The sequence below is a fragment of the Phyllostomus hastatus genome, unplaced genomic scaffold, assembly GCF_019186645.2.
Source record: "Phyllostomus hastatus isolate PE091 unplaced genomic scaffold, TTU_PhHast_1.1 phas_scaffold_501, whole genome shotgun sequence".
Classification (NCBI taxonomy): Eukaryota; Metazoa; Chordata; class Mammalia; order Chiroptera; family Phyllostomidae; genus Phyllostomus; species Phyllostomus hastatus.
The window spans coordinates 10632834-10644091 of record NW_025334033.1 but is presented as its reverse complement, the minus strand read 5'-3'; the positions used below and the strand labels follow the sequence as shown (position 1 = coordinate 10644091).

The window sequence follows — 11258 nt, the reverse complement described above, 5'->3', positions numbered from 1 at the left end:
TGTCTGCTGTGTGACCTCAGTAAAGGAGGTGAGGAGAGTCACTCAGTCCATCACATGGGGTTGTCTCTTAATGACCACTTTGTTCTCAGGCTTCTGCCCATGCCTGTGCCTTTCCCTTCCTCTCAGCTCATCCCAGGCACTCCTTTAACAGGTTTCTACATCTGACCCATTTTTCTTAATCTCTTCATTTTCAAAGTCCTTTATCTTTGTCCTTTAAATCCAGTTAATACTATAGAATTTCAGGAAGTTCTGAATGCTTGGGAATCAACTTTCTGCACCTTTACAGTGGCCGAACAAAAGCACTACCTCGGGAAGTGGAGCGCCCAGGGAAGCAGCGGCTGTCCCAGACACCCAGCTCTGAGTGAGGTGAGGTCGGCGGGCAGGTGGAGGAGGAAGCCTGAGGGGCCACGGACGACGGGTTAACGGCCACTCAGTTAACCTTAGCACAAGAAACTGTTTCCCTACTAAATGCTGAGGCCTACTCAGCAGTAAGATAACACTGGAATTAGAGGCACTAATGAGCTGGTGAACTAATTAAGTTCCTTTCTATATATCTGTTCTCCATCAATTATTAGAAACAGTGGTTTTCAATGTGTGGTCCTCAGACCAGCAGCCTCGGGCTCACCTGGAATTTTCTAGAAATACAAATATGTAGGCCGCTCTCCAAGCTCACGGAATCAGAAACTCTGGGTGTGGGGCCTGGCCTGGGGTGTTAACAAATCCTTTGGGTGATTCTGGTGCACAACGAGTGTCTGTCAGTCACTCCTCTAAACCTAAATCTGACTTTATCATGGAAATATAGGTCTGTGGATTATCTTTAACACTTTTGCATTTTGCTGAACTATCAGCCTCAGTTAATATTCTCTAGGTTGTTGACTTACAGGCCTGGGGTGTGGCTTCTCCAGTAAGGGGATAAGGTCCCTTCTGGGCTACTCATGCTCAGGTGCGTGTTGCTGTCTCTGCCGCGGAAGTACCAGAGGCGCACACCTGTTACAGCGCTGCCCTCCAGGGGACTGCGGTCACTGTTAGGTGTGGTAATTATAACTGTTCTGGACTCCTCCCTCGTTGGTATTTGGGCTGCAACTGGCCGTAATTGGGCATCTAATCTGGTTGCTATTTGTGTGCTTTAAAGCAAGTACTGAGCTCATGGAAAGCTCTCAGTCCATCTATGGCAACTGTGTAACTTGAAACCTGGCCGTGAGTAGGTTTTGCCATCATTACCTCCAAGCTAATTCTGAGCTCAGGTGACACGCTCAGGCTATCCCAGGACAGTGGACAGTCTTCACTAATAAAAGTGCACGCCGGGACTTCTCACATGCAAGTGCCCTGACTCGTCAGTCAGCAGTCTCAGTGAGAGATTTATAGGAAAAGAGATGAGAGTCCATAAACAGGGTGTTAAATATAAAAACTGTCACCAAACAGAAAAAAAAACCCAGGAAAATAAAAGTTTAAGGACAATTTTTAAAGTTTCATTCAATAATATATAAATAATTTGAGGTAAGAAGAAAAAATCCTGCAAACAAAATGCTTTTAGAAAAATAAATCTCTGCTGTAATCTACAGACATTTACCTATTTCCCACATCTTGATCCCCCATATGGTCACCTTCTTCCACCAAAGATTCTGAGCAGAACGAAAGCTGGGAATCTCTGCCACCCCCTACCACTTCCAGGTAACTGTACAGAATATTCAAAAGCTTGCGTTCAGCCAGGCTAAGACACGAGAAAACCCATCCTAGAATACGTGTGGCTGCAGCAGCATGAAATGCTAGTGAGCCATCTGAGTGTGGTAAGAAATGGAGCTGAGCTTCCACTTAACAAATCACTTACCTCCTCTAGGAGTTCCAATATGTTCTCTCTCATCTTCAAGAGTTTTTTATCTCTTCAAAATTCCTCTTGCCTTGTCAGCAGCCAGCATCTGGCTACCTACCTCCTAACCGCCCCATCCTCCCTTAGAGAGCTAGGCCCCCACCTTGAGCCCAGATCTGTCCAACCTGCTTCTACAGTGGTCGTCTCATCCTACTGAGCTCTGGAGTGCGGCTCCGTGGCAGAGCACTGGTCAGCACTCCCAACTGAGGCAAAGACCCAAACGTCCTCTCTTGTGAGGAAAAAGAAGAAGGGGGAAAAGTAGAAGTTAATAATAAAGCGCTTGGTCACAATTCAAGGAGAAACAATTCTGAATCACTGTTCTGGTTTGTGCAGCTGTTTTTTTAAACCAGTTTTCCATTTTGGCAACACTCCATACATCCCGCCGTGGAACTGAATGCTGCAGGCAAGTTTCTGAGCAGTCCCAGCCAATGGCTGCCTCCCTACCAGCTCAAGGGATGGGGCACACTAAGGAAGCACCATGTCAGAGACTGCTGCCTCTCAGCTCTGTTGGCTGTGTCCAGTCCTGGTCTTTGCAGGGCCTGTCTGCCATAGGGTCCCAGAGACAAGAAAGAAAGGTGAAAAATCCAAGAAGAGTTGAACTTCATTTGCTCTGGAAGGCCAGGAGCTCAGCTCCCCTTGGTCTGCCGAGGTGACCAAGGGCTGACAGCTTCGCTGGCAAGTCGGGGCTGAGTGCCATCTGCTCAGTTGGCCACAGCGAGTGGCCTTGCCTCCTCTTGCATCAGGGTACAGAGAGTAACAAGAGCTGCCCCAGCGTCCCTGGAGCATCCTGGGCCTGAATCTCAGCAGTATCTTGATGGTGAAATGCTAACTGCCAAGGAAGGAAGCCAGTCTGGCTATAACCAGCGGCTGCTGTTTGGTGAAGGAACCTAAGAGGTGAGGGGGTAAACCTGGAGCACCAAGTTCTATCTGAAATAAAGCAGAAATGGAAGAGTCAAAGGTACAAAAAGGCCCCTGTTGGTGTGGCTCAGTGGCATTGAGCATTGTCCTGCGGAGTGAAGTGTCGCAGGTTGAGTTCCCTGTCAGAGCACACCCCTGGGTTGTGGGCCAGGTCCCCGGTTGGGGGCACGTGAGAGGCAGCCAGTTGTTTCTCTCACATGTGGATGTTTCTCTCCTTCTCTCCCTCCCCTCTAAAAATAAGTAAAATCTTTTTTAAAAGGTACAGACAGACCTAGGAGTGTTCCAGAGCACACACTTCAGCCACAAGTAGCCCCCACCAGGTGTGGTGAGAGAAGCTCCTCAGATGGTGCTCCTAGGACCAAAGGCCGAGCCCTGCTGTTCAGATCTAGGCGTTGGCTTCACCTCCCAATGACAACGGTCAAGTCAGGGCTGGGAGTAGAGAGCCGAATAGAATGGGCCGTGCCCTCTCTGCTCTGCTGAGGCTGCCTCCTTCGCCTCGCAGTGACCAGTGACTCCTGTATCTCCTGAGGGCCCGGGACCAGCCAGAGGAGGTAGCCTGCTGGGCCTCTGGTACTAGCAGCTTCAGAGGAGGTCGATCTGCTATTTTCATTCTTCTGATTCCCCACTGACTGCCCTTACTGTGACCCAAAAAGCCTGAGTCTTCACTCTCAGACCACAGAGCCTGAACACTAAAGGATATTGAGCAGCTAAAGGATATTGAGCAGCTAAACAAAAGAACTCCATGGGGCTGTGAGGCCGGCTGTGGCGGGTGGGGGGTGGGGGGTGGCATCACCTGGGCCAAGTAGATGACTCTGGTGATCTCCTTTCCTTCCACGACGAGGGGCTGCAGGATCCAGGCACTGGGTAGGATCTCCCCTCGGACCATGTCTCTGCTGGGTCTCGGCATGGATGTGTCATATACAGACTGCGCTGCCATGATAGAAAGGTGGCCCTGGGGACAGAGAGCGGTGTGAGTCCTGCCTATGGGATGGGGATCAAACAGGGATGGACTCCAGTGCAGTCAGTACCGGGGAAGGCAGCCGGGGCCAGCCCGTCATCCCCTCCCCCACCCAAATCACCTTCCTTCCCCCAAAGGACCCAGGGCCCACGAAGATTGCCTCTCACAAGACTCCAGCCCAAGTTCTCCCCACAATATCTCTACCACCAGCAAGGCAGGCACCTCTCTGGCTTCCACGCAGACACAACAGAAATCCCGAGGCTGCTTCAGTGCGCAGAGGGCAGGGTTGCACACCAAATACACTGGAGGATCAGGGGTGGGGAGAGTCAGCAGGTGGGTAGGCAAGACCTACTCCTAAATCCTCATCCAGGGCCCCCAACACCCCATCATTCCACAGCCCACCACACAGCTGGACCCAGCCTGAGGGATCTGGAGGTGGTCTGAGTGCCCAACCTTCTGAAAGGGCTGCTTCTGACTGCTGCCTGTCCCCTGGGCAGGGCCCACAGAAGCCTCCCTGGGCTTACCCAAGTTGATGCTGTTGGTTACCCGCTGATGCAGCCTCGCTATCTGGATGGGCTTGTGGTACAGGGGCCACAGGGTGGGGTCACTCACGGCTGCCCACACATGAGACAGCGGCTGTGACACCACACCGGCCCCCAGGAAGCCATGCCGAGTAGAGGAGAATGCCTTGTAGTAGAGCTGCACCTCCTGTTCCTCACCCTGATAGCTGGGGCACCAAGGATAGGGAGGAGGACGTGAAAACAGGCCCCAGCGTCGAGGAGCTCAAGGTGGGGAAGGGAAAGGAGAGGGGCGAGCCGGACAACAGGGTCAAGACAAGACGCCACAAAAGAACTTACCTCCAGCCGGCAGCTGCCTGGCCACTGAAGAGGTTGTGCAGATCGTCTGAGCAAGCCGCCATCACCTGGGAGCACAGCGACCACACCCCATCAGCAGGTGTGGTAGAAACCAGACGCGTGGCTTGGTCACCCAGGCCAGCGTTTACTGAAGTCCCCTTTTGTGAAGATGGATGGCCACCAGAGAAGCCACATAAGCCTTGCTGGCCCCCAGCCTACTTTTTCCCATCTTTCTCTTCCCCTCAGCCAAGATCTGTTAAAGGAACCGTGGGGAACCGTGGGGACAAGTGGAGCAGTTCCTCACGTCAGCCATAGAGATGTCCACGATGTGCTTGGCCAGATCCTGGTAGGAGGAGGAGAAGGAGGTCCCCAGGCTGGACACACTGGATGAAGAACAGCAGCAACTGCCCAGAGAGGCTCTGCGGCCTGCAGGGAAGAGGTGGAGGCTCTGACAGCGTGAGCCTCGGGGCCGCCAGACGGCAACAGCCTCTGAGGGGCAGTGACTCCCTTGGACCCAGTTGACCTCAGCCCCCAGCACCCCCAAATCAGGCAGGTAAGACACCCCCACCACTCACTGTAGGCTACGCTCTTCCAGGCAGACCTGGCCAGATTCGGGTGACTGTTCCTCATTGCAGATCGACCTCGCACGTCCCCCATCCAAGAGTCTCCAGAATCAGGCAAGTTTGTGTCCCCCTACAGAAGGAAGACACTCAAGACTGGAGCAGAGGACGAGAGAACGCAGGCTGCAGAAAGCCAGAGCAGAGGAGTCTCCTCCACCTCCGAAATATACCAGCAGTTTCCATCATAGAGGCTGAATGAACAAGGCCTTCCCTGTTGGGACTGCAGGACCCTGGATGCCCCGAGCTGTCAACAGCAATAGGAACCAGTCCCTAGACAATCTCCCACTCTTCGAGTCACGGGCTTGAATGCTGCCTGTAGGAAAGTTCCACAGGGATCAGAACAAACTGGGGCCTGAGATGACCAAGTATCAGGGGTCAGTGGGTGGGCGACCCTCTGCACCACTGTGGCAACAGGAATGAGGCCGTGGCTGGAGCTGGGTTTAGCATGGGCAGCAAACAAAACCCAAGTGGGAGGTGGGATGGGAGGGAAAAGCAACAGGCTGGGGAAAGCTTGACCCTAGCCCCAGCCCCAGTCCCAGCCCCAGGCACAGGCAGCAGTTAAGGCTAAGGTCCTAATTTGGAAACAGAGGGATAATCCTATAGATCTGAAATACAGTCAACTCATCTTTAACCTCAGCCAGTTCCTCAGTGACATGACCCTTGACCTCTGATGGGTCTACAGGCACCCGCCACAGTACTCATCCGTTCCTAACCTAGCACCACTTTAATAAGAGGTGAACAAAGACAGTTATCTCCTCGTCTCCCTTCTTCCTGCGGCAACATACAAGTGGCCTCTCCAACTTTAGGCTGAATGAGATCTTGTTCCCTTTCAGGAAACTTTCACTACTGACACTTGTTTCTTCACCTCTCCTTCACTAGATTTATCCTGTTAGCATGTAAGCATGCAAATAGTCTCCCACCTTTAAAAATGTTTCTCTATAGGTGTCTGCTCTCCCGCCTTTCACAGATAAAGTTCCTGAAAGGACTGTCACCATTTGCAGCCTCCCACCACTCTCTTCTGAGCCGAATGGAGTCTGGCCTTCACCTCACTGCTCCACCAAGCAGCAAGTGCCAAGTCTCCGGGCGGTCCGTGTGGCCAGATCTAGTGAACAACTCTCAGGCCTCACCTCACTGAGCCTCTCACCGGCCTCTCCCTTTTACTTGAGATAATTATCACTTCCCAAGTCTCCAGGCTTCCCGCTTCCTATCTCTCTGCTCCTTCCCAGTTTCCTTTGCTGGCTTCTCCTCAAACACAAGTTGATATTTGGGGATTTTTTCCAAGGCTCAGGTCTCGCCCCTCTTTTCTCACTCTATAATATTCTACTAGGTGATCCTACCGGCTCACAGTGCTGCATTAATAACTTCCAAAAATAAATCTCTGTTAATCAATAAATGTCGCTGAGTCAATGGAGTCACTATCTGCAGAAAAGGTTATATCCCAGACCCACTTCATACATCATGTCAAAACAAGTTTTTTATGCTTTGTGGCTCAATAAGGGGTAAAAAGTAATGACAAGAAAATAAAATATTTTAAATCTCACAGAGGGTAAATGATTTCCAAAACAGGGCACAGAATCCAGAAGTCATGAAAGAAAAGGTTGATTAAAAACTAGACTATACAAAATCAAAATTTTCCATGTGGTAATAAATGTAAACAAACTAAAAACACACAACTAGGAAAAGCACTGGCCTCTCAAATGACCAAAAAATAAAGTAATTGTCTTACTATAAAGAAGGGCCTCCAAAAACAAAAGGAGAACTGAGCAAAGAAACAGGTGCAGAACACCAGCTGTCAGAGCAAAAAGACCAAAGGGCTTTTAAACACCTGAAAAGGCACTTGATCTCAGACATGAGAAGAGAATTGCAAATTAAAACTAAAATGAAATACTATTTACACCTGTCAGATTGGCAAAGACTGAAGAAAAGCCTTCAGTCTTTCTTGATAGCATTCTGTGCAGCAGAGTGGCGTAAACAGGCACCGTAATGCATTGTTATTGGAGAATGTAAATTGATGTATTTTGGATTTGAAATAGAGAACCTAGAGAACACAGTGCCCTTGAGTCTTTCTTGAAGAACTTACGAGAAGGAGAATTGCTGGGATGGAAAAAAAGAACGTGCAGCAAAGAACTGTGAGCGGAGGCCATTTAACCCAGCGCAAGAACGAAAACTCCAAATGCAAACATCAAACTGTTGAAACACCATAACAAACAGTAAAGAGAAAATGGAAATACACTGATCTAATGTTTTATAGGCAGGATGAAAAGAAAACTGCTAAAACCAGAAATAAGGATATTTAAAGACATACAAGTGATAAGAAAAGAATTTTAAACATAAGATCTCCAATTATAAGACACATATACACCCCCAAAACAAAGGAAACAGACCACATAATGAAGATAAAAACAATTTTTAGATACCCATGGTATATTCACGACCATGAACACCCTCAATATAAAAAATAGAAATCATACTTTCCCTGAAATCATGCATCCTCTTTTCACAGAGCAACTAAACTAAAAATTAATCACAAAATCAGAAAACACAAGGGCCTTTCTACCAAAAACATTTAAAAAAAACTTTTCTAACATTGGATCAAGAAATGAGTACAAACTAAAATGCAAAAATATAAAGCAAAGATAATAAAAATATATATCGCAATTTATACAACTAAAGCAGTGCTCAGGGAAATTTTAACTATAAATAGTACATTGATGAAAAAATAAACAAATTACTGCTATAAACAACCACTTGCCAACAAATTAGATAACTTCGATGAAACAGACACATTCCTAGAAAGACACAACTACTGAAAATTGACTCAAAAAGAAATTAAAAATCTGAGTAAACAATGAACAAAGATATTTAATTATCAAAAAAATTCCAAGGAACATTTCGAGATAACTTCATTAGTGAAATCTACCAAGCACTGAAAGAAGAATTAACACCAATTCTTCATAGTTTTTCAAAAAAATAAAAGAGGGAACACTTCCCAACTTATTCTATGAGGCCAGATCACCCTGATACAAAAACTAGACAAAAACATCACATGTAAACTACAGACCCACACCCCATATGCATATATACACAAAAGTCCTCAATGTCTTGATACTAGTAAACTGACCTGGAAACACATGAGGATGATACACTATGAGCAAGTGGGATGGACGTATCCCAGGAACACAAAGTAAGTTCAACATACAAATATCAATCAATGTAATACACCATAGTAGTAAAATTTTTAAAGATCCTACATTATCATCTCAATAGATGCAGAAAAAATATTTAAATCCAGCACCTTTTCATTAATTCCTCAATAAGCTAGGACTGGAAAGAGATTTCCTCAACCTGATAAAGATTATCCACGAAAAACACACAGCTAACACGCTTAATGGTAAAAGGCTGGATGGCTTTCTCCTGAGGTCAGTAACAGGACAAGGACGTCTGTTCTCGGTGTTTCTGTGTGACACTGTACTGGAGATTCTAACTGGGCAATGAGGCAAGAAGACTACAGCAACAAAGGCAGATGATACAGTCTTATATACAAAATATTCTAAAGAATCTACTAAAAAAGCCATTAGAACTAATAAGTAAGTTAAGCAAGGGTACAGGAGACAAGGTCAATGTATAAAAATCAATTGTGCCCTGGCTGGTGTAGCTCAGTGGATTGAGTGCAGGCTGCAAACCAAAAAGTCCCCAGTTCGATTTGCAGTCAGGGCACACATGCCTGGGTTGTGGACCAGGTCCCCAGTGGAGGCCATGTGAAAGTCAACCACACATTGACATTTCTCTCCCTCTTTCTCCCTCCCTTCCACTCTCTCAAAAAAATAAATAAAATCTTTAAAAACAATTTTAAAAAAAAATCAAGTGCATTTCTGCATAGCAGCAATGAGCAAACTGAAAATAAAATTAAGAAAACAAATCTATTTATAATAACATTGAAAGAAATAAAATAGTTAAGGACAAACTTAACAAAAGAAATGCAAAATTTATACTCTAAAAATTACAAAAACATTGTTGAAAGTAAAGAAGACCTGAATAAGTGGCAGGAAATCCCATACACGTGGATCAAAAAACTTAATAGTAAGATGGCAATCTTCCCCAAATTGAACTACAGGTTCAGTGCAATCCCAGCTCATTTCTTTGCAGAGATTGACAAGATGATCTTAAAATTCATATGGAAGTTCAAGAGACCAAGGATGGCCAAAATACTCTTGAATAAGAACAAAGTTGCAAAACACACACTCAGATTTCAATGAGTGTGAGATTCAATGAGATTCACAAAAATACAATGGGGCAGCTGACAGTGATTCCAACAAAGGATTTTGTAGTGTTTTGAATGGTAGAAGAGACTCTGGGAGAACTGTGTGCGGTCCCAAAGGCACCTACTTTGAAGGGGACTGAGGTGTCACTGTTCTATATACAATGTTTTTTTTTTTATCTCAAAAAAAATTTTTTTACAGTTGTCCCATTCCCCCACCTTTACTCCCCTCCAACCTACTCACCCCCTCCCAGCTGCATTTCCTCCCTTTAGTTCATGTCCATGGGTCGTACATATATGTTTTTTGGCTTCTACATTTCCTACACTATTCTTAACCTCCCCCTGTCTATTTTCCACCTACTATTTATGCTATTTATTTCCTATATCTTTTCTCCCATTCTCCCCCTCCCCCTTTCCGCTAATAACCCTCTGTGTGATCTCCATTTCTGTGGTTCTATTCCTGTTCTAGTTGTTTGCTTAGTTTGTTTTTCTTTTCGTTTTTTTTTTGTTTCGCTTCTCTATAGTTATGAGCTTGTTGTCATTTTATTGTTTATATTTTTTATCTTCTTTTTCTCAGATAAGTCCATTTAACATTTAATATAATAAGGACTGGGTGATGATGAACTCCTTTAACTTGACCTTAGGTGGGAAGCACTTTATCTGCCCTTCCATTCTAAATGAAAGCTTTGCTGGACAGAGAAATCTTGGATGTAGGTCCTTGCCTTTCATGACTTGGAATACTTCTTTCCAGCCCCTTCTTGCCTGTAAGGTCTCTTTTGAGAAATCAGCTGACAGTCTGATGGGGACTCCTTTGCAGGTTACTGTCCCCTTATCTCTTGTTGCTTCTAAGATTCTCCCCTTCATTTTTACCTTGGCTAATGTAATTATGATGTGCCTTGGTGTGTTCCTCTTTGGGTCCAACTTCTTTGGGACTCTCTGAGCTTCCTAGACTTCCTGGAAGTCTATTTCCTCTGCCAGAATGGGGAAATTCTCCTTCATTATTTGTTCAGATGTTTTCAATTTCTTGCTCTTTCTCTTCCCCTTCTGGTACCCCTATAATTCAGATGTTGGAATGTTTCAAGATGTCCTGGAGGTTCCTAAGCCTCTCCTCATTTTTTTGAACTCTTGTTTTTTCATTCTGTTCTGGTTGAATAAACTTTCTTCCTTCTGCTCCAAACCATTGATTTGAGTCCCAGTTTTCTTCCCATCATTGTTGGTTCCCTGTAGATGTTTCTTTATTTCACATAATGCAACCTTCATTGCTACCTGGGTCTTTTTTATGCTGTTGAAGTACCCAGTGAGTTCCTGGAGCATCTTGACAACCAGTATTTTGAACTGTGCATCTGACAGGTTGGCTATCTCTTCATTGCTTAGTTGTATTTTTTCTGGAGCTTTGAACTACTCTTTAATTTGGGCCATTTTTTTTTTTTGTCTTGGCATGCTTGTTACATAGTAAGGGGCAGAGCCGCAGATGTTCACCAGGGCAGGGCAACCCACGTGGCTGTGCTGTGACTCTGTATGTCGGGGAGGGATCCGAGAGGGAACGATATCCCTTGCTCTGCTCTCTGCTGGTTTTCAGTTACTTCCTCCACTTCCCAGAATCAAATTGGGCCCTTCTGGTGATGATTCCGGGGTGTGTGGGCTTGTGTACATTCTAGGATCCTATGGGTCTCTCCCATGAACTCACCTGTGAAGCTGGGAGTTTCTCCTGCTGCCTCAACCCCCACAGGTATTTTTAGTCAGAGGCTTTAGGCTTTATTTCCCATCACTGGAACCCTGGGTT

At 46.0% G+C, this 11258-nt stretch overlaps 1 protein-coding gene across 1 annotated transcript in view; it reads right to left on the bottom strand.

The window, feature by feature from the left end:
* Positions 1-1447: 1447 nt before the first annotated feature.
* The window catches only part of STARD9 (StAR related lipid transfer domain containing 9), a 116630-nt gene continuing 106819 nt past the window's right edge, over positions 1448-11258 (bottom strand). The window contains exons 27-33 of the mRNA XM_045822223.1: positions 5173-5290; positions 4902-5023; positions 4601-4665; positions 4268-4470; positions 3966-4045; positions 3579-3737; positions 1448-2794 (exon numbers count right to left, since the gene is read on the bottom strand). Coding sequence (XP_045678179.1) covers positions 2693-2794; positions 3579-3737; positions 3966-4045; positions 4268-4470; positions 4601-4665; positions 4902-5023; positions 5173-5290 — 849 coding nt within the window. The 3' untranslated portion in view covers positions 1448-2692. The remainder of the gene's footprint in view (positions 2795-3578; positions 3738-3965; positions 4046-4267; positions 4471-4600; positions 4666-4901; positions 5024-5172; positions 5291-11258) is intronic.